The sequence below is a fragment of the Pygocentrus nattereri genome, chromosome 6, assembly GCF_015220715.1.
Source record: "Pygocentrus nattereri isolate fPygNat1 chromosome 6, fPygNat1.pri, whole genome shotgun sequence".
Lineage (NCBI taxonomy): Eukaryota > Metazoa > Chordata > Actinopteri > Characiformes > Serrasalmidae > Pygocentrus > Pygocentrus nattereri.
The window spans coordinates 162960-188967 of NC_051216.1; the positions used below are offsets into that span (position 1 = coordinate 162960).

General features: G+C 43.4%; 1 protein-coding gene across 1 annotated transcript in view; it reads left to right on the top strand.

Moving 5' to 3' along the window:
- The window catches only part of LOC108444152, a 62108-nt gene that overhangs the window by 13610 nt on the left and 22490 nt on the right, over positions 1-26008 (top strand). Inside the window, exons 5-14 of the mRNA XM_017725146.2 lie at positions 3225-3272; positions 3369-3582; positions 5600-5695; positions 5792-5875; positions 7072-7209; positions 18921-18974; positions 19074-19124; positions 19490-19543; positions 23542-23610; positions 23698-23751. Coding sequence (XP_017580635.2) covers positions 3225-3272; positions 3369-3582; positions 5600-5695; positions 5792-5875; positions 7072-7209; positions 18921-18974; positions 19074-19124; positions 19490-19543; positions 23542-23610; positions 23698-23751 — 862 coding nt within the window. The remainder of the gene's footprint in view (positions 1-3224; positions 3273-3368; positions 3583-5599; positions 5696-5791; positions 5876-7071; positions 7210-18920; positions 18975-19073; positions 19125-19489; positions 19544-23541; positions 23611-23697; positions 23752-26008) is intronic.

The window sequence follows — 26008 nt, forward strand, 5'->3', positions numbered from 1 at the left end:
GTTCCTCATTTTTCAGCTTCTGCTTCACTTTCCAAATCAAAACAAATTTATTTGTAGCGCTTTTTACAACAGATGTTGTCAAAAAACAGCTTTACAGAATTCCAGAAAAGACAAAGTTTTAACAGGAATGTAAAAGGAGTCTATGAGAACATCAGTGTAGGGTGGGCAGGTAGTCTAAGTCAGGTGGTGGTAGCTGGGCGTGGGCAGCTGGTCTGAAGTGGGTAGCAGGAGGGCTCGGCAGCCAGTCGTCCTTCAGTGTCCGGCCGGACATGTGGACAGTCGTATACTCGGAAAGAAAGCAGGGAGAGGGAATTAGTTTTATTCTATCCGTTTGTACATAAACAGGGAATGTAAACATTTCCAGAGTGTGGCTAACGACTCCGGCAGATCTGACTATGACAGCTTAACTAACAGGAGAGAACCAGAAGGACACACAGACACGGCAGCACTCTGAGACAGTCTGGCATCCCTCCGCTCCACCGTCCACAGACCTGAGTGACCGCGTGCGAGCAGCGGGACGACAGCATCAGTGTCTCAGTTTACTATAATTCCCTGTGTCCATGGACCCCTGGATCTGCTGCCTTTATCTAGGGGGGAACATTAGCTACCAAAAGCTAAACTGAACAAGTGAGTTTTCAGCCTAGTCTTAAAGATCGAGACTATGTCTGAGTCCCGAACAGTTTCTGGAAGAACATTCCAGAGTTTGGGGGCTTTATAAGAAAAAGCTCTTCCCCCAGCTGCAGCATTAGGAATTCTGGGAACTATTAATAAGCAAGCACTCTGGGATCTGAGTGGTCGGGATGGCTCATAATGAGAAACAAGGTCTTGTAGGTACTCGGGAGCAAGACCATGTAGGGCTTTATACGTCAATAAAAGGATTTTATAATCAATAAGGAACTTAATAGGCAGCCAATGAAGTGATGATAGCGCTGGACTGATATGATCAGATGTTCTAGTTTTAGTGAGGACCCTGGCTGCGGCGTTTTGGACTAGTTGGAGTTTGTTTAAATTCCTGCTCGTACATCCTGACAGTAGCGCGTTACAGTAGTCTAGCCTAGAAGTAATAACGGCATGTACTAGTGTTTCTGCATCATGCAGGGACAGGGCATTTCTGATCTTGGCGATGTTGTGAAGATGTAGAAAAGCTGTCCTAGTGATGCCGCCTGTGTGTTGATCGAATGATAAATCTGAATCTATTATAACACCAAGATTTTTTGCTGCTGATCCAGGTGTCACTGGAAAGTCGGCGAGATTTAAGATTAAATCTGGTGATTTACTTCTTGGTAATTTTGGACCCAGAAGGAGAACCTCTGTTTTGTTACTGTTTAATAGAAGGAAGTTACGTGACATCCAGCCTTTCACGTCTTTTACACAGTCCTCCATTTTTTTTAACCTGTATTGGTCATCAGGCTTGGCTGACATGTACAGTTGAGTATCGTCTGCATAGCAATGAAAGTTTACGCCATGGTTACTTATAACTGTGCCTAACGGTAACATGTATAGAGTAAATAATAATGGTCCTAATATAGAGCCCTGCGGAACTCCAAATCTCACTTTTGAATAATTGGAAGATAAATTGTTTACCCTAACAAACTGATAACGTTCTGATAGGTAAGATCTGAACCATGATAGGGCCGTCCCTGTGACTCCAACCATGTTTTCTAACCTTTCTAAGAGAATATTGTGGTCTATTGTATCGAAAGCTGTGCTGAGGTCAAGTAGCACTAACAGAGATATGTAGCCTTGATCAGAGGCAAGAAGATCATTATCTAGTTATCTTAACTAGAGCCTCTCATTGCTGTGGTGTGGCCTGAATCCAGATTGGAATTTTTCATATATATATGGTTCTTGCGTAGATATGAACTAAGTTGTTGGGCCACAGCTTTTTCTAAGATCTTAGATATAAACGGTGAGTTAGAAACAGGCCTGTAATTAGACAAAACGGCGACATCAAGATTTGGTTTCTTGATCAGGGGTTTGATAACTGCTAGTTTAAAAGCTTTGGGAACATGGCCCAGACTAAGGGACGAGTTTACTATAGTTGAAATGGGGTTCATAATAACTGGCAGGACTTCTTTGAGTAATTTTGATGGAACTGCATCGAGTGTGCAGGTTGTGTAATTTGCAGAAGAGATAATCTTCTCTAGCTCCAGCTGTGGGAGGGGGTGAAAGGTTTCCAGGCTCTTTTCTACAGCTGTGTTTTGTTCTATATTAGCCAAGTCAGATGACAGCCAAGCTGGATTTGATACTGTGGGTTGAATTTGTTGTCTAATATTTTCAATTTTATTATTAAAGAAGTCCATAAAAACTTCAGTGGTAAGAGTTGCTGGAATTCATGGTTCATTACCTGCCTGATTTTGTGTGATTTGGGAAATCACATTAAACAGAACTCTAGGATTATACTTATTATTCTCGATCAGCGAGGCCAGATATGCTGAGCGAGCTTCAGTGAGGTCATTTCTATACTCTATAAGGCCGTCCTTCCAGGCAGAGTGGAACACTTCCAGCTTGGTTTGACGCCATTTCCGCTCTAATTTCCGAGCTGTTTGTTTTAAGGTCCGGGTTTTATCGTTGTACCACGGGGCTTTTTCTGCCTTATTCTTTTTATTTTAAGTGGGGCCACGTTTTCTAAAGTGGATCTGAAGGTATTTTCTAAATAATCGGTTAGTAAATCTAGTTCCATTGGGTCTGATGCAGTGTAGACTGGGGTTGATAACTCTGGGAGATTTTCTATAAATTGTAGGGCGGTAAAAGGTTTTATTGAGCGCTTTGTTGAATAACGAGGGGACGTATATATATTATGGCTGAGTCATAGCTCATATGAAATTAGGTAATGGTTAAATACTGCTGGGGTTTGCGGTAGGCATATGTCCACCATATGACATCATGCTACCACTGAGAAAATAAGAGTTTAAATTATGAGTCGCTGACCTCATCCCTCTCCTTCAGTCGCCTTTAGATATCACTATTTTTCAGTGATGGTATGATGCCCTTCAGACTACAGCAATGTTTGGTGGAGTCACGACTGGGATTCTATGACAAAATAATAGAATGGGTTGTTTCAGAGAATCCAATTTTCATCATAAGGTCTAAATAAATAAAATATAAGAAAATTGCAGTGCAGTTGACTATTGTAATTTTCTTAATTTTTTTCTTGCTTTTAATCACAGGGATCAACTTGTAATACATGATTCTGTAATTAATTATTGACTTAAATTAAACAGGACACAACTACAGGACAGACAAAATGAATTGCACAACTTCAAAGACAGGTATGGTGGTGGATTATTATATCTACAGACATAACAATGCAGACATTAACAAAAAACATCAAACAAATATGTATTTGTGTTTTTTCACTTTTTAAGAATGGGAAAAGTAGTGGACCTGAAATTAGGAAGTAGTGGGGTTTTGTCTGAAGACCTCACTAACCCCTGCAGAGAATCTGAACTGAAACATATGTATGAGAAATTGAGCAAGAATCAATGGGCGAAAGTCCTGCGGCAGCTAAAGACAGGAGGACCTGAAATGACCAAAGAAAAAATAAAGGAGATCAGGAAGAAGGCAGAGGGCGTAATCCAGGTAAGACTTTATTCAGATATGTTCTTCTGTAGCTTCTGTTTCAAGTTCAAGTTCAAAGTGTTTGTCAAATGTACAGAGGAATCAGGTTTCCTTATATACAATGAAAAGCTTACTTTGCTCCTCGCTAAGAATGCCAGATATAACATTAAAAATACAAAAGAGTATATATACACAACCATATATATTAATCAAGAAATAGCGCAATGTATAAATTACATTGCGCTGTTGAAGAGACAAGCAGTACAGAGCTTCAACCTAATGAGGCCATGACACAGTTTATATCACAATACCTACATTTAGAGTCAGTTATTCATTGAGCCTAACGAGAAACTGTAGAACAGACTCGGTTTGTATCACAATACTTACATTTAGAGTCGGTTATTCATTCAGCCTAATGAGAAACTGTAGAACAGACTCTGTTTATATCACAATACCTACATTTAGAGCCAGTTATTCATTCAGTCTAATGAGAAACTGTAGAACAGACTCGGTTTGTATCACAATACCTACATTTAGAGCCAGTTATTCATTCAGTCTAATGAGAAACTGTAGAACAGACTCGGTTTGTATCACAATACCTACATTTAGAGCCAGTTATTCATTCAGTCTAATGAGAAACTGTAGTACAGACTCGGTTTATATCACAATACCTACATTTAGAGTCGGTTATTCATTCAGTCTAATGAGAAACTGTAGAACGGACTCGGTTTATATCACAATACCTACATTTAGAGTCGGTTATTCATTCAGTCTAACGAGAAACTGTAGAACGGACTCGGTTTATATCACAATGCCTACATTTAGAGTTGGTTATTCATTCAGTCTAACGAGAAACTGTAGAACAGACTCGGTTTATATCACAATACCTACATTTAGAGTCAGTTATTCATTCAGCCTAATGAGAAACTGTAGAACGGACTCGGTTTATATCACAATACCTACATTTAGAGTCGGTTATTCATTCAGCCTAATGAGAAACTGTAGAACAGACTCGGTTTATATCACAATACCTACATTTAGAGTCGGTTATTCATTCAGCCTAATGAGAAACTGTAGAACAGACTCGGTTTGTATCACAATACCTACATTTAGAGTCGGTTATTCATTCAGCCTAATGAGAAACTGTAGAACAGACTCTGTTTATATCACAATACCTACATTTAGAGTCGGTTATTCATTCAGTCTAATGAGAAACTGTAGAACGGACTCGGTTTATATCACAATACCTACATTTAGAGTCGGTTATTCATTCAGTCTAATGAGAAACTGTAGAACGGACTCGGTTTATATCACAATACCTTCATTTAGAGTCGGTTATTCATTCAGCCTAATGAGAAACTGTAGAACAGACTCGGTTTGTATCACAATACCTACATTTAGAGCCAGTTATTCATTCAGTCTAATGAGAAACTGTAGAACGGACTCAGTTTATATCACAATACCTACATTTAGAGCCAGTTATTCATTCAGTCTAATGAGAAACTGTAGAACGGACTCAGTTTATATCACAATACCTACATTTAGAGTCGGTTATTCATTCAGTCTAATGAGAAACTGTAGAACGGACTCGGTTTATATCACAATACCTACATTTAGAGTCGGTTATTCATTCAGCCTAATGAGAAACTGTAGAACAGACTCGGTTTATATCACAATACCTACATTTAGAGTCGGTTATTCATTCAGCCTAATGAGAAACTGTAGAACAGACTCGGTTTATATCACAATACCTACATTTAGAGCCAGTTATTCATTCAGTCTAATGAGAAACTGTAGAACGGACTCAGTTTATATCACAATACCTACATTTAGAGTCGGTTATTCATTCAGCCTAATGAGAAACTGTACAGTAGAACATAATTTAATTAATTGAAATTTAATCCAATGAATCACAAAGAATTTGTTAGAACCAGTCTAGTAGAACTGACCTGGTAGCACCAATATAAAGACAGATTTGTTAGAGTTCCTGAAGTATTTAATGGATTATCAGGTTAAATATTAAATCTTCTTCTTTAAGGCTGTTCTGCATCAATCACAGCATGATATTCAGAAAATCACGGGCACAATGTTATGCCTCACACCGAGCAGCCAAGATGCTTCCCATAACTCTAAGGTACAACACTGTGATATTTAGTAACTTAAAAAATAGTCTTACTTAAAGAAATTAAATATACACACATTTTTAAATATCGTCTTATTTCTTTTGAAGACAACACGGTACTTTGATTTGGCCATCCAAAATATTCAGATGGCAATCTATCAGGAAAAGAAGGAGCTCTACAACAGGGACAAGGTACCTTCACATATATCATGCATGCATTCTACACCTTGTACATACACATTCCATGAGTGCATTTGAAATGTCTATTTCTCAATGTTTATTACTGAATTTTTATAGCTGAATTTTTTTTTAAGTTTCTGACACTCAGATCAAGACAATTCACAACAGACCCTTTCACTTTTAAGAGAATATTTAAATAAACTATTTTTGGTGAAAGGTTTAAAGTTCTAAAGTTATAAATTATTTTTAATCCATGTCCACACTTCTTTGTGAAAGCACCTTCAGTTTTTTTATCTCGTCAATAATTGTTTGAGTCTCAGTTCTGGAATATTAAATTTGTTTTTTTTATTTAAACATTGTTGTTGAAATATTTGTAGTCTACAGTGCATCTGTATTTTCTTTAAAGTGCTGCAGCTTGTTTAGTGTTCAAACTTCTCTTTTTCTTTTTATAAGAAGAATATATTCACTTTATTTAGGCCAATCCAACAACAGCAGATGGACATGAACAAGACAAATCCATAATCCTAAAACAGAACAGCAGTTAGGCCGCTAGTCAGGGTGGAGTCAGAGTGGAGACAGTGGAGTCAGAGAGCAGGCATCGTAGAGTCTGGGTGGAGTCACGTTGGAGTTATGGTTGAGTCAGAGTGAATTTAGACTGAAGTTTGACTCGAACTTGTCTCCAGTCTGAGATGGACTCAGAGTGGAGTCAGGGCAGAATTATAGTGGAGTCAAGCTGGAGTCATGGTGCAGTCTGAGTGGAGTCAGAATAGAGTCAGGGCAGAGTCAAGTGGAGTTGAGGCATTGACCCAATAATGAACATGAATCTGAAACTCTAAAATACTGCAGTCAATCAGACATGAACTTTCAGCTATTTAAATTAGAGGCACTTTAAAAGCTCAGTTGTGTTTTTAGATCACAGCTGTTTGATTCCAACTAATTGGTAATTATAATGTAAATATAAATGGTTATATGTGTGTGTGTGTGTGTGTGTGTGTGTGTGTGTGTATGTTTATATATATATATATATATATATATATATATATATATATATATATATATATATATATATATATATATATATATATATATATATATATATATATATATAGTTTTGTTTTATTTGGATTATTTGTGTCTCGGCTCTAAATGAGCTGTCAGAATATTAACATATAAATATAAGTCTTTGTGCTTTATATTTGTTTGAACAGTTGCAGGATGTTCCTGAGGCTCTGTACCCGATGATTGATGATTGCTACAAGACTGGGTGTTTGATGGCTTTACATAATCCACCTCTCCTGCTGGACTGGGGCAGCTGTGGTCAGGGACTGTTCCCTCCGATAAAAACCGTAAAGACATCTATATTAAAAATTACAAACTACAATATAGACTTATTAACAGGACCTGAACTTCATCACGTCATTTAAACAGCACTGTTATGTGTAATATTGTACTGCATGTTATGTGTAACGGGTCGCGTGTGTAGATGTTATGGTTATGTGTCTAAAAATCTGGAGTGGTTAGTCTTTTTGTACTTTTTCTATTTTTAAGCATTACTTTAGGTATGTTTATATACGCTCAGCAAGCGCTTCTTTAGGAACACCTGCACTCATTCATGCAATTATTTAATCAGCCAATTGTGTGGCAGCAGTGTAGTGTATAAAATAATGCAGATTCAGGCAGAAGCTTCACCGCATCTCTACAGTTCCTCAGAGAAGAATCATAAAGGAAAAGCTTCTGGTGGTTCATGTGATACAAGACGCTCACACAGCAGGTAAAAGACATTTTCAATTTCGGTTTCGAGACACTTTCATACGTGGGACTGAAATCCGATCCGTATCCGATCTGCGGGAATGCGGCTCCATTTGAACAGCTGGATCGAATTCATGCGACTTTTACGTCACTCCAACTCAACATTCGTCATCATTTCATGCTGCTGAGACTCAAACATTCAGGCTGATATTTCTGTACCAAAAAAAATTACAGGAGACTCATTGCAGCCACTCCGGGTTTAAGGAGGTTTTGAGCGAAACGGCGGAGCGCGGCCCGAGCGTCGGCCGGAGGAGCTGGAGGAGCCCGAGCGAGGTTGGAGGAGCCCGAATGTGGCCAGAGGAGCCCAAGTGTGGCTGGAGGAGCTGGAGGAGCCCGAGCACGGCCAGAGGAGTAGCCAAGCAATTGTAATTGGCACAACACAAAACGACGCCGAACGAGAGACGACCGGAGACACAGGACGAGGAAAACAAGAACGAACAACAGACCACGCAAAACACAGGGGAACAGGCACCAAGACAGACACAGGAACAGAAACGGGCACGGAAACAGAAACAGGAACAGAAACAAAAGGAGACACAGGAACGGGAACCACAACAGGAACGGGAACCGAGACAGACACAACAGTAGGGAACAGGACAAAACCAGGGACTGAACAGGGCAGAAACAAAGGAACGGAAACCGACACAGAAGGCACAGAAGGACCACGGGGAACAGAGACAGAAACGGAAGGCCCAGGGGGAACAGACACAGACGAGGGCGGGATGGGTGGGAACAAAGGGGATGTAATGTCCACGGAGGCAGGCGGGCCTGCTACGACGTCCACGGAGGCAGGCGGGCCTGCTACGACGTCCACGGAGGCAGGCGGGCCTGCTACGACGTCCACGGAGGCAGGCGGGCCTGCTACGACGTCCACGGAGGCAGGCGGCGGGTCCGGAGGCGCGGCGACTGGCGGCGGGTCCGGAGGCGCGGCGACTGGCCCGGAGGCGCGGCGACTGGCGGCGGGTCCGGAGGCGCGGTGACTGGCGGCGGGTCCGGAGGCGCGGCGACTGGCGGCGGGTCCGGAGGCGCGGCGACTGGCGCCGGGTCCGGAGGCGCGGCGACTGGCGCCGGGTCCGGAGGCGCAGGCTTGCCGCGGGGTGCGGCCACGGGATCAGAAGTGCCGCGGGGTGCGGCCACGGGATCAGAAGTGCCGCGGGGTGCGGCCACGGGATCAGGCTTTCGGGCTGGGGACCTCTGCTCCAACCTGGAGGAACACACAGATACTGGACCCACTCAGCCGTTCCCAAAGCTCACTCGAGCGATTGGCAGCTCGCAGTGACGCTTGCGAACGAGCCGAGTACCAAAAAACGGGTCATCTGAATGCTCCTTCTGTCTGACCCCGTCTTGCACTGCAGGTCGCTCCTCCCTGCAGTGGCGCTCAAGACGGGCAGACCCAAGGCGCTTACCTGAGCTCTCGTCGCCCGGACACAAGGCGGGAAGGTCCTCCGCTTTCTTGCGGGACCGACGAGACGCTCGTGTTCCCTCAGCGCCAGGGGATTTGCTGTCTCCGGCTTGGTGCCGTTGGGACACGGCGAACTCGGGCTGCTTAGAAACAGCCGGAGTTTCGTCCCAACGGAACAACCACATGCCAGAGTCTCGCTTACCTGCTGCGTCCTGTGGTGGCCAGTCATTCTGTAAGGGGGAGCGAGGAGGCGGACGCATACGCTGAGATAAGCGAGATTTATTAGGGGCAAATCCAGGGTCGTGGTCAGAACAGTCCAGGTTCATATAGCCGATGCGGACGGAACGGGAAGTAGACATGACAAAAACCAGAGCGACCAGCAAACAACTTCAAACAAAGACCGATACAGGGATACAATGACTGGCAAACACAAGGGGCAAACACAGGGCTTAAATACACATAACAATGAGGGACAGGTGAAAACAATCAGGGGCGGAGTTACAAACCAAAACAAGAACACATGGACAGGACTGGGAGGAGCCAACCGTGACAGCAATCAGACAAACAGAATCATTACAAACCACAACAGTTACACCATTACCTGATTCCACTAAACACCCTACGCCCCACCATCTACCTGTGTACTCATCTAAACAGTTTGCTGAGTTGGTTAGTTTTTACAGGTGACTGAGTGATGAAGGGATTCTTAAACCTGTTAAGTCTTAACTTCAAATTTCTATTTGAAGGCAAAATATTATATTCTTCATACAGCACATGGAATGGATCAGACAAAATACCACAAGCTAATCTTTCCATACTACATTCCTCCAGGTCACTATAAAACCTTGCTCCAGGTGAACTACAACCTTGGAACAGATTTGTATGTTTAAACAGTCTTGTGATTAATTTCACAGAGAGACACTATGCCATGCTGCCACACAGTATTGCATCATGCTCTGGATCACTGCAATACAAAACAAAAAAAATCTGACTACTAACCACAAACTATCTTAACCCTTATAGGGTCTTTGTTTTTTTTGTTACATAAAGAGTCCTGCTGGGTCTGGTGGACCCAATGCATTTTGGGGCTTTTAATTTAACATAATCAATTATCTTATTTTAATATGCTCAGCAGATGTTTACTTTATCCCAATTGCAAGTAATATAAACAACACGTGGGTTAAATTTGTGGCATTTACCTTTTGTTAAATCACATTTATGAATAGAAATGCCACTCGTTTTGGTTAATTTTTTACAATTTAAAATGTAACATAAGGACATGCATCATAAAGGATTCAAGGAGATTTTATTGTCATTCGCATCACATGGTACATGAGGTGGAACGAAATTAAGGTCTCATGGTCCAGTTTACACCCAAGAGCTGTTATTAAATAGATAAATATAAGGTAAATAACACAAGAGAGGGAGAGTAGGAGAGTAGGCAGTTAGCAGCAATATGAGGTCCAGAGTGCAAGTTTGCTATAGCAGCATGATATTGAATTGAGCAGTAAATAAAGTGTCTAGATAAAGTGTCTCAGTGCGGTTTAAAGTGACAGTGTTTCTAACAGTAATTGTTCTTGTAAGTGTCAGTGCAGTGTGTTCAGTTGGAATTTAAGAGCCTTACAGCTTCTGGTATGAAGCTGTTTCTGAGTCTGGTTGTTTTGCACTTGATGCTCCGCAGCCTCCTGCCTGAGGGGAGCGGGACAAAAAGTGTGTGTGCTGGGTGGGTGGGATCCTTCCCGATGCAGGTAGCCCTTTTCCTGCATCTGGAGGTGTAAATGTCTGTGGTGCTGGGGAGGCTTACTCCAACAATCCTCTGTGCAGCCTTCACCACCCTCTGCAGAGCTTTCCGTCCGGGGATGTTGTCCGGGCCAGCAGCTTTCCGGGGGTTGATCCTCCTCAGCGTCCTCCTTACTTCTGCTGGTGTCATGCTGAGGGGCTCCTCTCCTGGTGAGTGTGTGAGTCTGGTGCTGGGGGGGGTGTCAGGATTCTCAAAGCGGGCGTAGAACTTGTTGAGAGCCTCAGGCAGGGATGGGTCTTTGGAACGTTGGATTTGTAGTCCGTGATGCACTTGATGCCCCTCCACATACTCTGTGGGTCCTGGGAGAAAAAGTGTCCCTGGATTTTCAGAGCATATGCAGCTTTTGCCCTCTTGACTCCAACAGTCAGCTCTCTTCTAGCCCTTCTGAGTTCACCTGAGTCCCCAGACCTGAAGGCAGCATCCCTGGCTTTCAGCAGAGAACGCACCTCTGCGTTCAGCCAGGGCTTCTGGTTCGGGTAGCAAGTCACAGTCTTGGTGGTAGTGACATCCTCTGTGCACTTGCTGATGTACCCGAGAACAGCAGATGTGTACTCCTCCAGGTCCAGCTCCCCCTCGCACTCAGCAGCCTCCCTGAAGACCTGCAGCACAGCGTCGCCATCACTGGGCCACACAGTGATGGTCTTCTGTGTGGGTTTAGAGCGACGCAGTGGGGGGTGGTATGCAGGGACCAGCATGATGGAAATGTGGTCGGAGAGCCCAAGGTGGGGGCGGGGGAAGGCTCTGTACGCGTCCCTCACGTTGGTGTAAACACGGTCCAGCGTGTTATTACCTCACATTGGGATGTTGACGTGTTGGTAAAACCTCTGCAGGGTGTTCTTCAGTTCTACGTGGTTAAAATCCCCCGCTACCACGTAGAACGCCTCCGGATGCTTATTCTGAAGCGAGCTGATGTTGTCATAAAGCTCCTTCAGCGCGTTGTTAGCATTAGCATCCGGTGCTATGTAAATAGCGATCACAAACACAGCCGAAAACTCAAGCGGCATATAGTGAGGATGACACTTCACAGTCAGCTGTTCTGTCGCCTCGGAGCAGTGGCTGTTTACCAACACGCAGTTTGTGCACCAACCTTTGTTTATGTAGACACACAAGCCGCCCCCCCGGGCTTTCCTGGATAGCCGGTTGCGGTCCGCTCGGAAGAGCTGCCGGCCAGCGAGCTGGAAGGCTGAGTCTGGCATGGTGTGGTTCAGCCAGGTTTCCGTGAGACAAATCACAGCGCAGTTCCTCATCTCCTCAGAAACACTCATCCTCAGCCGCAGCAGGTCCAGCTTGTTATCCAGAGAGCGGATGTTAGACAGGAAAAGCGACGGAATTGGGGGTCGGTTAGCATTAGCCTTTAGCCTAGCTAGCACGCCAGCGCGTTTCCCCCTCTTCTGCCGTCTGCTGCACCGCCTCCTCCTGCTCTTTGTCTGCGGCGCTCTGCTCCCCCACACCGGCACTCGTAGGAGCTTCAGCCTGCCCAGCGTAGCTCTGATATTATTGTCCATTATTGCTGTTTTTCTGGCCATCCATCCATCCATCCATCCATCATCTTCCGCTTCTCCGGGGTTCGGGTCGCGGGGGCAGCATCCTGAGCAATGAAGCCCAGACCTCCCTTTCCCCAGCCACTTCCACTAGCTCCCTGGGAGGGATTCCGAGGCGCTCCCAGGCCAGCTGGGCGATATAGTCATGCCAGCGTGTCCTGGGTCTTCCCCGGGGTCTCCTCCCCGGTGGACTTGCCTGTGACACCTCCCAAGGGAGGCGTCCAGGAGGCATCCTAACAAGATGCCCGAACCACCTCAACTGGCTCCTCTCGACGTGAAGAAGCAGCGGCTCTACTCCGAGTCCCTCCCGGATGACCGAACTTCTCACCCTATCTCTAAGGGAGAGTCCAGCCACCCTTCGGAGGAAACTCATTTCGGCTGCTTGTATTCGCGATCTCGTTCTTTCGGTCATTACCCAAAGCTCATGACCATAGGTGAGGGTGGGAATGTAGATCGACCAGTAAATCGAGAGCCTTGCCTTATGGCTCAGCTCTTTCTTTACCACAACAGACCGATAAAGAGCCCGCATCACTGCTGACCCAGCACCAATCCGCCTGTCAATCTCCCGCTCCCTTGTACCATCACTCATGAACAAGACCCCGAGATACTTAAACTCCTCCACTTGAGGCAAGAGCTCATCCCCGACCCAGAGAGGGCTCTCCACCCTTTCCCGCGTGAGAACCATGGCCTCGGATTTGGAGGTACTGATCCTCATCCCGGCCGCTTCACACTCGGCTGCAAACCGATCCAGTGAAAGCTGAAGTTCACGGCCTGATGTCCCCAATAGGACCACATCATCTGCAAACAGCAGAGATGTGACCCTGAGGTCACCAAACCGGACACCCTCCATCCCCTGACTGCGCCTAGAAATTCTATCCATAAAAATTATGAATAGAATCGGTGACAAAGGGCAGCCCTGACGGAGTCCAACTCTCACTGGGAAAAAGTCTGACTTACTGCCGGCCATGCGAACCAAACTCCAGCTTTGTTTGTACAGGGCCTGAATGGCTCGTAGCAAAGAGCCATGTACCCCGTACTCCCGAAGCACCTCCCACAGAATACCCCGGGGAACACAGTCGAATGCCTTCTCCAAATCCACAAAGCACATGTGGACTGGTTGGGCAAACTCCCATGAACCCTCCAGAATCCTGGAGAGGGTAAAGAGTTGGTCCAGTGTTCCACGACCAGGGCGGAACCCGCACTGCTCCTCCTGAATCCAAGGTTCGACTATAAGCCGGACTCTCTTCTCCAGTACCCTTGCATAGACCTTACCAGGGAGGCTGAGGAGTGTGATTCCCCTGTAGTTGGAACACACCCTCCGGTCCCCCTTTTTAAAAAGAGGCACCACCACCCCAGTCTGCCAATCCAGTGGCACCACCCCCGATGTCCACGCAATGTTGAAAAGGCGTGTCAGCCAAGACAGCCCCACAACATCCAGAGCCTTGAGGAACTCGGGACGGATCTCATCCACCCCTGCAGCCCTGTAGCCAAGGAGCTTTTTAACTACCTTAGCGACTTCGGCCTCAGTAATGGACAAGCCTATTCCCGTGTCCCCATACTCTGCCTCCTCACAGGAGAACGTGTTGGTGGGATTGAGAAGGTCCTCAAAGTATTCCTTCCACCGCCCAATGACGTCTTCAGTCGAAGTCAGCAGCACACCATCTCCACTATATACAGTGCTAGTGGCACACTGCTTTCCCCTTCTGAGTTGCCTGATGGTTTGCCAGAATCTTTTCGGAGCCGACTTAAAGTCACTTTCCAAGGCCTCACCGAACTCTTCCCACACCCGGGTTTTTGCCTTGGCAACGACTGAAGCCGCAGATCGCTGTCGATACCTGCCAGCTGCCTCTGGTGTCCTAAAGGCCAACCATGTCCGGTAGGACTCCTTCTTCAGCTTGACGGCATCTCTCACCTGGGGTGTCCACCACCGGGTTTGAGGATTACCGCCCCGACAGGCACCAACTACCTTGCAACCACAGCTACAGTCAGCCGCTTCAACAATGGAGGAGCGGAACATGGCCCATTCTGAGTCAATGTACCCCACCTCCCCCGATATCTGGTCAAAGTTCTGACGGTGGTGTGAGTTGAAGATCAATCTGACAGGTTCTTCTGCCAGACGTTCCCAGCAAACCCTCACTATACGTTTGGGTTTGCCTGGTCTGACTGGCATCTTCCCCCACCACCTGATCCAACTCACCACCAGGTGGTGATCAGTTGACAGCTCAGCTCCTCTCTTTACCCGAGTGTCCAGTACACATGGCCGCAAGTCCGCTGACACGACAACAAAGTCAATCATTGAACTGCGGTCTAGGGTGTCCTGGTGCCATGTGCACTTATGGACATCCTTGTGTTCAAACATGGTGTTCATTATGGACAAACTGTGGTTTGCACAGAAGTCCAAAAACTGAACACCACTCGGATTCAGATCAGAGAGGCCATTCCTCCCAATCACACCCCTCCAGGTCTTACTGTCATTACCCACGTGAGCGTTGAAGTCCCCCAGTAGGACAATCGAGTCTCCAGGAGGAGCACGTTCAAGCACCCCTTCCAAGGACTCTATGAAGGCTGGGCATTCTGAACTGCTGTTCGGTGCATAAGCACAGACAACAGTCAGGACCCGTTCCCCAACCCGAAGGCATAGGGAAGCTACCCTCTCGTCCACCGGGGAAAACCCCAACATACAGGCGCCGAGTCGAGGGGCTATGAGAAAGCCCACACCTGCCCGCCGCCTCTCACCATGGGCAACTCCAGAAAAGAAAAAAGTCCAGCCCCTCTCAAGGAGATTGGACCCAGAGCCCAAGCTGTGTGTTGAGGTGAGCCCGACTATATCTAGCTGGTATCTCTCAACCTCGCGCACCAACTCAGGCTCCTTCCCCGCCAGTGAGGTAACGTTCCAAGTTCCAAAAGCCAGTTTCAGCAACCGAGGATCAGAACGCCAAGGCCCACGCCTTCGGACACTGCCCGATCCACAATGCACCGCACCCCTACTACTGCCCCTCCCATCGGTGGTGGGTCGATGGGAGGGGGGACTCATGTAGCTCCTTCGGGCTGGGCCCGGCCGGGCACCATGAGTGAATGCCCGGCCTCCAGACGCTCGCTGGCGAGCCCCTCCCCCAGGCCTGGCTCCAGGGTGGGGCCCCGGTAACCCTGATCCGGGCAGGGTACACAAGTCCTGCTTTGTTGTCCTCATAGGGGTGGTTATGGATCACACTTTGTCTGGCCTGTCACCTAGGACCAGTTTGCCATGGGAGACCCTACCAGGAGCTTTTGCTCCAGACAACATAGCTCCTAGGGTCCTTCAAGCACACAAACCTCTCCACCACGATAAGGTGGTGATCCATGGAGAGGGTTTTTCTGGCCAAACTGTCCTTAATCCTCAAAAGTTCGGTTCTGCTATAACTCACACGCGTGGGGCGTGTGAAGTTGGGTTCAGAACCGACGTAAAAACAGCTCAAAACAGGGTGTACGCTCGGAGCGTGAGAAGCCGCTGCGCTACTGCGCGCCGCCATCTTGCAAAAAACGACGGCATAACAGAAAAAATAACAAGAAATGAACAAATGAAACGTTTTTCCAAAACTAAAATGGATTTTTTTTTTATTTGACCTGCTCAGGTCAGTTAAGCCCCACTGAACACATTAGCTCCATTGAATGTGGCCATTTTTATACCATCCACTATACCACACATGAAGGGCAGAGTTTCACTGTGTGTGTGTTGCATGTGTATTTCTTGCTCTGGGTGCATGTATATTGTGTTTTTCTGTCCACCTTTCTTTGGTATATATGATACCAGGGTCATGTCAGCCGTGTACACAAACTTTGATGACTGGACAGGCCTGTCCTCTGTTTTCAGGAGCTGGGGAGGGAGCTCAGACCTGCCTTTGCGTACTGTTCCCACCATAGTCAGCTTCCGCTTTAACAGATCTTGTCCTAGCTGGTGTGATGTGAAAAAATTGTGACATGTGATGTTGTGTCCAGAAAGTCCCTGAGCCATATCGAGGACCACTCTCATTACTTGATTTTTCTCAGGGGCTCCTCCATTGCATTTCCCTGTGTAGACCTGCAAGTTCCACACATAACATGAAGCAGCATCACAGGCAGCCCAAATCTTTATACCATACTTGGCAGGTTTAGACGGGAGATACTGCCAGAAAGGGCAGCGACCCCGAAATGGCATCAGCTGCTCATCAACTGTGACGTTGGGCCCCGGTGTTGTAAAACAGTGGGAGACGGGCCACCCACTTGTCCCACACTGTCCTGATGGCAGCTAGCTTGTCTCTCTGCCGTCGAGCTGGTCTATCATCACGGTCATCAAAACGGATGGTCCTGGAAATTATTTTGTTTTCAGAGTTTTCAGAGACGTCGTTGCCCGGAAAAGTTCTCTGCCAGTTTCTTCATGCCATAGGGATTCTGTGGCCTCCCCTTTGGACCTGAAAACACCAGCAAGGATAAGAACCCCAAAGTAAGCATCCAAATCGTTTTCATCCACAAACTTCTACCTATCCCCAAAGACCCTGCTTGGCTGGTCCTGTGGCTAGCTTCTCATGGGCTGGTCCTGGGGCTAGCTTCTCATGGGCTGGTCCTGGGGCTAGCTGCTGGTGGGCTGGTCCTGTGGTTTGCTTGCGTTTTGGAGCTGGCTGACAGGCTGGTCCTATGGCTGGATGCTCACATAGTCCTGGATGCTGATGGGCTGGTCCTGAGGCTCTTTTATGCTTTGGAGCTGACTGATGCTGATCCTTCTCTTCAAACTCGGTCAGACTCTGAATTTTCAGAAATGTGATCTTCATATTCCGAAACTTCTTCTGCATCACTATGAGAACCCTCTGTCTCCTCCAATATCAGCTGTAAGGCACTCTGAACAGTGAATCGCTTTGCCATCTTGATCATTTATGGTATAGAACCATGCTGACAGAGCTATTTATAGTGTTAGATCCACAAGACTGATTCCCACGAGATAGAAGGTGAAATGTGTGGGAATGTGGGTGCTGGCAGTGATGGTGCTCTTAACTTTGCAACAATGTTGCAAACTTGTGCGGGAACAGTGGGTGCACACTGAGGGAGCTCATCCATTCACACATCCCCACACACACACACAGAGAACCTATGATTTCCACACTTTCACTAGCCCCGGGTCCAGAGGACCCGAAGACCATGTATGTAATATAAATGTGAAGGGGTGTATATTGGGGGGGTCATTGAAAATGTTTTCTGATTTATGTTCCATACAGAAAATGAGCCAAGGCCAGTGAATCTTAGTTTGAAAAAATAATTATTTGTAATATTTTTATTGAGCGAAATACTGGAAACGGGTCCCACAGACCCGAAGACCCTATGAGAGTTAACCTATGGAGAAAACAAGTAACCTTGCTGTACCTTAATGAGACATTATCAATATAACTATTCCATGATAGCATTCCATCTACATATACACCAAGGTATTCATGTGACGTAACCCGATTCATGTTCCGTACAGAAAATGAGCCAAGGCCAGTGAATCTTAGTTTGAAAAAATAATTATTTGTAATATTTTTATTGAGCGAAAAACTGGAAACGGGTCCCACAAACCCGAAGACCCTATGAGGGTTAACCTATGGAGAAAACAAGTAACCTTGCTGTACCTTAATGAGACATTATCAATATAACTATTCCATGATAGCATTCCATCTACATATACACCAAGGTATTCATGTGACATAACCCGTTTAATTTCCTGATCATGACTTCTCAGAGGAGGTGGACATGAACCAAAAATAACATCCTCTGTCTTCTGTGTATTACAAATAAATCCCATCAGCGCCCTGCTCAAATAGATCAATACCATCATTATCTGTCAACAAAGCTAATGACACAATCATCAGAACATTTTAAAATAAAAATGATCTGGTTCCTGCACTTTACCATCATCTGTATTCATTGTAAACTGTTGGGGCAGTCGTGGGCTGGAGGTTAGGGAACCAGCCTTGTGACCGGAAGGTCACCAGTTCGATCCCCTCAGCTGACAGTATGTGACTGAGGTGTCCTTGAGCAAGACCCCTAACCCCCAACTGCTCCCCAGGCGCTGTGGATAGGGCTGCCCACCGCTCCGGGCAAGTGTGCTCACTGCCCCCTAGTGTGTGTATGTGGTGTTTCACTTCACCAATGGGTTAAATGTGGAGGTAGAATTTCCCCATTTGTGGGAATAATAAGGGCCACTGAATCTTAAACAGCAGTGGAGAACTTGCGCATCCTTGTGGTGCTCCATCATGAGCTACAGCCGGCAGGGATGGTGCTATACTCACTGTCACCTGAGACAGAACTTGTGTTTGTATTTATGTTTCATAACACAAATAATTTTCAATGTTGGTAAACCTTTTTTTCTCTCATTACCTAAAGCAGTTGTAATTTTGATGTAAAATAAAAACAGTGCAAAGGTTTTTCCTGCTTTTCTACACATTTATTGTTCTCATAATTTTGAATTTTTACTCAAAAATAACCCAGTAATACATTTGAGTTTTTTTAAATATTTAGGGGAAGTTTAGTCCTGTTGTTGAGAGAGATGAGGAAACCAATGCTCTTCGAAAGGTGACATCAAATTCTGTTTTCCTGTTCAGACACTTCTGAATTTTAGATATTAATATTTTGACTGTGATTTTTAATTTTGTTTTTTGTTTTGTTTTTCAGAGTTGTGCTGCTCAGGCTGGAGCTCAGATTTCTCATGGAAACAGAGAAATTGTACGTACATTAAGTGCAAACCTTTACTGCATAACTCTGTAAACAACATACAATTGACAAATTATAACTTCCCTGAATATTTGCTATTATAAGCATAAAATGTATGTGTAAAGCTTCTATGATATCATTGGGGCTAATATAATAATGCAAATTTCAATAAGGCACTACTGGGAATTTGCATTAATGTATCCAATGGAGTGTGCATAAATGGAGTGTGCATAAATGGAGTGTGAATAAATGGAGTATGCAGGGTGGTGTGAATTATTTTATACACCTGTTAGCAATGAGCTAGAGTTATTATTATAAAGATGATATGAGTGTGTTCTGTTTTCTTCCAGATGTTAATTTTCAGTTTTTATGTTTAGGTAAAGCTTGATCCTATTAAAGAGAGAGAAGAGGAAACAGATTTTCTTCAAAGGGTGACACTTCCAGCTTTCCTGTGCAGAATATTTGATTTCTACTTTCAGAGTTCTGCTGCTCAGCCAAGAGATCATATTCCTCACAGACACAGGGAAACAGCGTGTGCACACTCACTCTCATGTCGTCTTTAGATGTGAGAGGGTATCAGACGTTATAAAGTCTATCATTGGTGTATCATTGGTGTATCATTGGTCTATCTTTAGTGTATCTTTAGTGTATCTTTGGTCTATCATTAGTGTAACAGTGTATCTTTAGTGTATCTTTAGTGTATCTTTAGTGTATCATTAATCTATCTTTGGTGTATCATTAATCTATCTTTGGTGAATCATTAGTCTATCATTAGTCTATCATTAGTCTATCAGTAGTGTATCAGTAGTGTATCAGTCTATCATTAGTGTAACAGTGTATCTTTAGTGTATCATCTATCTTTGGTGTATCATTCATCTATCTTTGGTGTATCATTCATCTATCTTTGGTGTATCATTAGTCTATCATTAGTGTAACAGTCTATCATTAGTGTATCATTAGTGAATCATTAGTGTAACAGTCTATCATTAGTGAATCATTAGTGTATCATTAGTCTATCATTAGTGTATCAGTAGTGTATCAGTCTATCATTAGTGTATCATTAGTGTAACAGTGTATCTTTAGTGTATCATTAATCTATCTTTGGTGTATCATTAGTCTATCATTAGTGTAAAAGTCTATCATTAGTGAATCATTAGTGTAACAGTCTATCATTAGTCTATTATTAGTCTATCATTAGTCTATCATTAGTGTAACAGTCTATCATTAGTATATCATTAGTGTATCATTAGTGTAACAGTCTATCATTAGTGTAACAGTCTATCATTAGTGTAACAGTCTATTATTAGTGTGTCATTAGTGTGTCATTAGTGTGTCATTAGTGTAACAGTCTATCATTAGTGTGTCATTAGTGTGTCATTAGTGCAACAGTCTATCATTAGTCTATCATTAGTGTAACAGTCTATCATTAGTCTATCTTTAGTGTAACAGTCTATCATTAGTGTATCATTAGTGTAACAGTCTATCATTACTGTGTCATTAGTGTAACAGTCTATCATTAGTGTATCATTAGTGTATCAGTCTATCATTAGTGTATCATTAGTGTATCAGTAGTGTAACTGTCTATCATTAGTGTAACTGTCTATCATTAGTGTATCATTAGTGTATAATTAGTGTATCATTAGTGTAACAGTGTATCATTAGTGTATCATTAGTGTAACAGTCTATCATTAGTGTATCATTAGTGTATCATTAGTGTATAATTAGTGTATCATTACTGTAACAGTCTATCATTAGTATATCATTGGTGTAACAGTCTATCATTAGTTTATTAGTGTAACAGTGTATAATTAGTGTATCATTAGTGTTACAGTCTATCATTAGTGTACCATTAGTGTAACAGTCTATCATTAGTGTATCATTAGTGTAACTGTCTATCATTAGTGTATCATTAGTGTATAATTAGTGTATCATTAGTGTAACAGTCTATCATTACTGTGTCATTAGTGTAACAGTCTATCATTACTGTGTCATTAGTGTAACAGTCTATCTTTAGACTATCATTAGTGTAACAGTCTATCGTTAGTGTAACATTAGTGTGTCATTAGTGTGTCATTAGTGTGTCATTAATGTAACAGTCTATCATTAGTGTGTCATTAGTGTAACAGTCTATCATTAGTGTGTCATTAGTGTAACAGTCTATCATTACTGTGTCATTAGTGTAACAGTCTATCATTAGACTATCATTAGTGTAACAATCTATCGTTAGTGTAACATTAGTGTGTCATTAGTGTGTCATTAGTGTGTCATTAGTGTAACAGTCTATCATTAGTGTATCATTAGTGTAACAGTCTATCATTAGTGTGTCATTAGTGTAACAGTCTATCATTAGTGTATCATTAGTGTAGCAGTCTATCATTAGTGGATCATTAGTGTATCAGTCTATCATTAGTGTATCATTAGTGTAACAGTCTATCATTAGTGGATCATTAGTGTATCATTAGTGTAACAGTCTATCATTAGTGGATCATTAGTGGATCATTATTGTATCAGTCTATCATTAGTGTAACAGTCTATCATTAGTGTAACAGCCTATCATTAGTCTATCATTAGTGTAACAGTCTATCATTAGGGTAACAGTCTATCATTAGTGTATCATTAGTGTAGCAGTCTATCATTAGTGGATCATTAGTGGATCATTAGTGTATTAGTCTATCATTAGTGTATCATTAGTGTAACAGTCTATCATTAGTGTATCATTAGTGTATCAGTCTATCATCAGTGTATCATTAGTGTATCATTAGTGTAACAGTCTATCATTAAAGTAACCGTCTATCATTAGTCTATCATTAGTGTAACAGTCTATCATTAATGTAACAGTCTATCGTTAGTGTAACAGTCTATCATTAAAGTAACTGTCCTTAGTGTAACAGTCTATCATTAGTGTGTCATTAGTGTATCATTAGTGTAACAGTCTATCATTAGTGAAACAGTCTATCATTAGTGTAATAATCATTAGTGTTTCATTAGTGTAACAGTCTATCATTACTGTATCATTAGTCTAACAGTCTATCTATAGTGTATCTATAGTGTATCATTAGTGTATCAGTCTATCATCAGTCTATCATCAGTCTATCATTAGTCTATCATTAGTGTAACAGTCTATCATTAGTGTAACAGTCTATCATTAGTGTGTCATTAGTGTACCATTAGTGTAACAGTCTATCATTAGTGAAACAGTCTATCATTAGTGTAATAATCTATCATTAGTGTTTCATTAGTGTAACAGTCCATCATTACTGTATCATTAGTGTAACAGTCTATCTATAGTGTATCATTAGTGTATCATTAGTGTAACAGTCTATCATTAGTGTAACAGTCTATCATTAGTGTAACAGTGTGTCATTAGTGTAACAGCATCATTAGTATGTCATTAGTGTAACAGTATCATTAGTGTATCGTCAGTGTATCATTAATCTATCATTAGTGTCTCATTAGTGTATCTTTATTCTATCTTTAGTGTATCTTTAATCTATCTTTAGTGTATCTTTAGTCTATCATTAGTCTATCTTTAGTCTATCATTAGCATTACAGACAGCGTTCTGCATCCAACAGGAACTATTGGTAATTCTTAAATTGGTAATTTAAAAACTAATTACAAGCAACAGGAACAGGCGTGTAGACTCACACTCAGGTGAGGTAGAGCACTGAAATGAATGTCTATTGGTTTCTGGTGATGGAGGAGTCATGATCTCCCACTGAATAATGGGAACTGGAGCTTTCCAGACAGTTGACCCAAGTGAGCCGGCAGGTGAAAGGGAAGCAGTCGAGGAGGCATCCTTGGCAGGAGGCTCTCTAACTTAAAAACGCCAACTGTTCCCGATTTAACAAAGATCTTTAATCACATATGTACTTATGTGTAAATATGAATCACACACTAAAGTTGCATATATAATACAATCAGCTCCAAAATTATTGGCACCCTTCATGGAAAAAAAAAAAAAACAATACACTGAATAAATCACCCAGAATGACTTGATTTGAACCAGTGAGGAAGCTGCATATGTTTAACTGGAACTAAGAAAAACAAACAAAGAAATATTGGCATCTACATTTTTAATGATTAATGTTGAAATATTAAGTCATCGGGTGAGAATAACAGCACTGACCTGGCTTCTGTAATGCTTAAGATGGTTGGACAGCACTTGTCGAGGGATCTTGGATGACTCCTCTATGCAGAACAACTACAGTTCTCGATATTCTTGGGTCTTTATGTGTGAATTGCCCTTTTCAGTAAACACTATATCTAGGTTTATATCTAGAACCTGGGAGATGTGTTTTTGTTACTATCCTTGTGTGGACTTTGGTGTAAAATGCTAAGTCTGCACTAAAATAATATAGAAATAGAATATAGAATAGAAAATAATAGATCTTTGTTTTAAAAAAAGTCTGTTTTTAATTGTATGTTTAGGAGAAACCTGAACCTGACAAAGAGAGAGAAGAGGATGTTAATGGAGCTCTAACAGAGACATCACTTCCTGTAAGTAAATATATAAATCTGTAAGTTGCTTAATTGTAATGCAGAAGAACATTGTGTCTCTGACTTTCAAACTGTTTTGAATTTAAGGTTCCTGCTGCTCAACCTCAAACCCCAACTCATCAGAGACAGAGGAGTGTTCCAGTATGTAGACACACACACACACACACACACACACACACACACACACTTCATGATGCTGGTACAGTGTTTCCTACAGTGAATGTAACTTGTTAAAACGCTTCCATAAGTAATGTAATCTAGGTGTGAAGTGGATCACAAAACAGAGTTTGGATCCTATCAGAGTTTTTGAGTCATGGATTAGATCATTTTCATGTATTTGCAGTTTCCATATCAGGTGGTGATTGAGCTGTTAGAACGCTCTCCATGGTACATGTGTAGAATGTTTTGAGGATGCAGGGGTTCATGTCAAACCTCTTCAACCACAAAGTTGAACGGGTGCTGTAGTGCTTCCGTCACCCCCTGTGGGTGTTCGGTCCGTGTCAGTTCCTCTGAGATGTGAACACAGAGGAACTGCTGACCCCTCTACCATGGCTCTGTTGATGGTGATGGGGATGTGCGCTCTCTCTCGCTTCCTGAAGTCCACTATGAGCTCCTTGGTCTTGTTGACATTGAGAGAGAGGTTGTTCTCCTGGCACCAAAGTGTCAGAAATGACGTCCTCTCTGCAGGCCTCCTCGTTGTCATTGGAGATCAGGCCCACAATTGTGGTGTCATCTGCAAATTTGATGATTATGTTGGAGCTGTGTCTGGCTGAGCAGTCATGGGTGAAGAGGGAGTACAAGAGAGGGCTGAGCACACAGCCCTGAGGAGCTCCGGTGTTAAGGGTCAGTGAGGAGGAGGTGAAGTTGCCCATCTTTACCACCTGGCATCGGCCCTTGAGGAAGTTCAGGATCCAGCTGCAGAGAGAACTGTTCAGACCCAGGTCCTGAAGTTTAACTTCGAGGCTTTTTTTTCAGCAGGTTTAGTGTTGTGTAGACTCTGTGTTGAGTTGTAGGTATTTTTCTACTTGTTGTATTTGTTTTAGGTCTCAATGCATAGATAACCTCAGGTAGCAACTTAGAGCAAAGCTCTTTAAAATTATGTCGACCTTTATTAACATGAGATATTCGTAAAGTAATGACAAGCACTTTTGTAAATCGCTCTGAATAAGAGCGTCTGCTAAATGCCATAAATGTAAATGTAAATGAGGCTTGAGGGCACGATGGTGTTGAATGCTGAGCTGTAGTCCAGCGTCCTCACATATGTGTTCTTTCTGTCCAGTGTGTGAGAGAGAGAGAGAGAGAGAGAGAGAGAGAGAGAGAGAGAGGTTAAGGATATCTTTAAACATTCCTGCCAGCTGATGTGCACAGGCTTTGAGGTAGGATCCAGGAATACTGTCAGGTCCTGCTGCCTTATGGATGTTAACACACTTAAAGACTATGCACCCATCAGCCACGGAGATGAAGAGAGGTGTTGTACTCTGCGGTAGTGGTAGCAGGAGCAGGGGCTCTTTCCAAGAGTGATTTACCTCAAAACAGGCATAGAACGTGTTCAGCTCATCTGGAAGTGCAGCACTGATGTTATTCACAGAACGAGTTTCCCTTTTAAAGTCTGTTATTCTGCTTAGCACCTCCCACAGGCGTTTCATGTTGGTGGTGTTGAACTGTGATTCCACTTTAGCCCTGTACCATGAGTACAGGGCTAAAGTGGAATCACAGTTCAACACCACCAACATGAAACGCCTGTTGGCTGCTCTTATGGACTTATGGAGAGCATAGCTGGCTGTTTAATACTCATCCATATTTCCTGATTTAAAAGCAGTTGTATGTGTATTCAGAGCTGCACAAACTTGACAGTTGAGCCTGGCTTCTGATTAGAGTAAACATGGACTGTTTCTGTAGGCACAACATGCCTCTATGAGCTTTCTGATGAATCCAGTAACACAGTCTGTGTATTCGTCAATATTATTGTTTGACGCCTCTCGGAACATCTCCCAGTCTGCATCATCAAAACAGTCCTGGAATGATGAATTAATTTGTGTTGTGTCCACCAGTGGTGTACCTCCCTGATGTGGGCAGGACCCTTCTCAGCTTCTGCCTATAGGTGAGCATGAGCAGGATGGAGAATGGATACAATTTGCCAAATGGAGGTCGGGGGAGGGCTTTGTATTCCTTACAGAAGAGAGCTTTGGAGTAACTTTCCTAAAGTTCACTTTATTAAAGTCCCCAACAATAGAGGTGGCCTTGGGGTGCGTGGTCTCCTGCCTCTAGCCTTATACAGTTTCCCAAGTGCCAGGTCTGTATCAGTCTGTGTTGGGATATCCACAGTGATGACAATGACCCCAAAACTCTCGCTTGGTAGCCACAGAGTTCTAGGTCTGGGGAGCAGAAAGACTCAAAG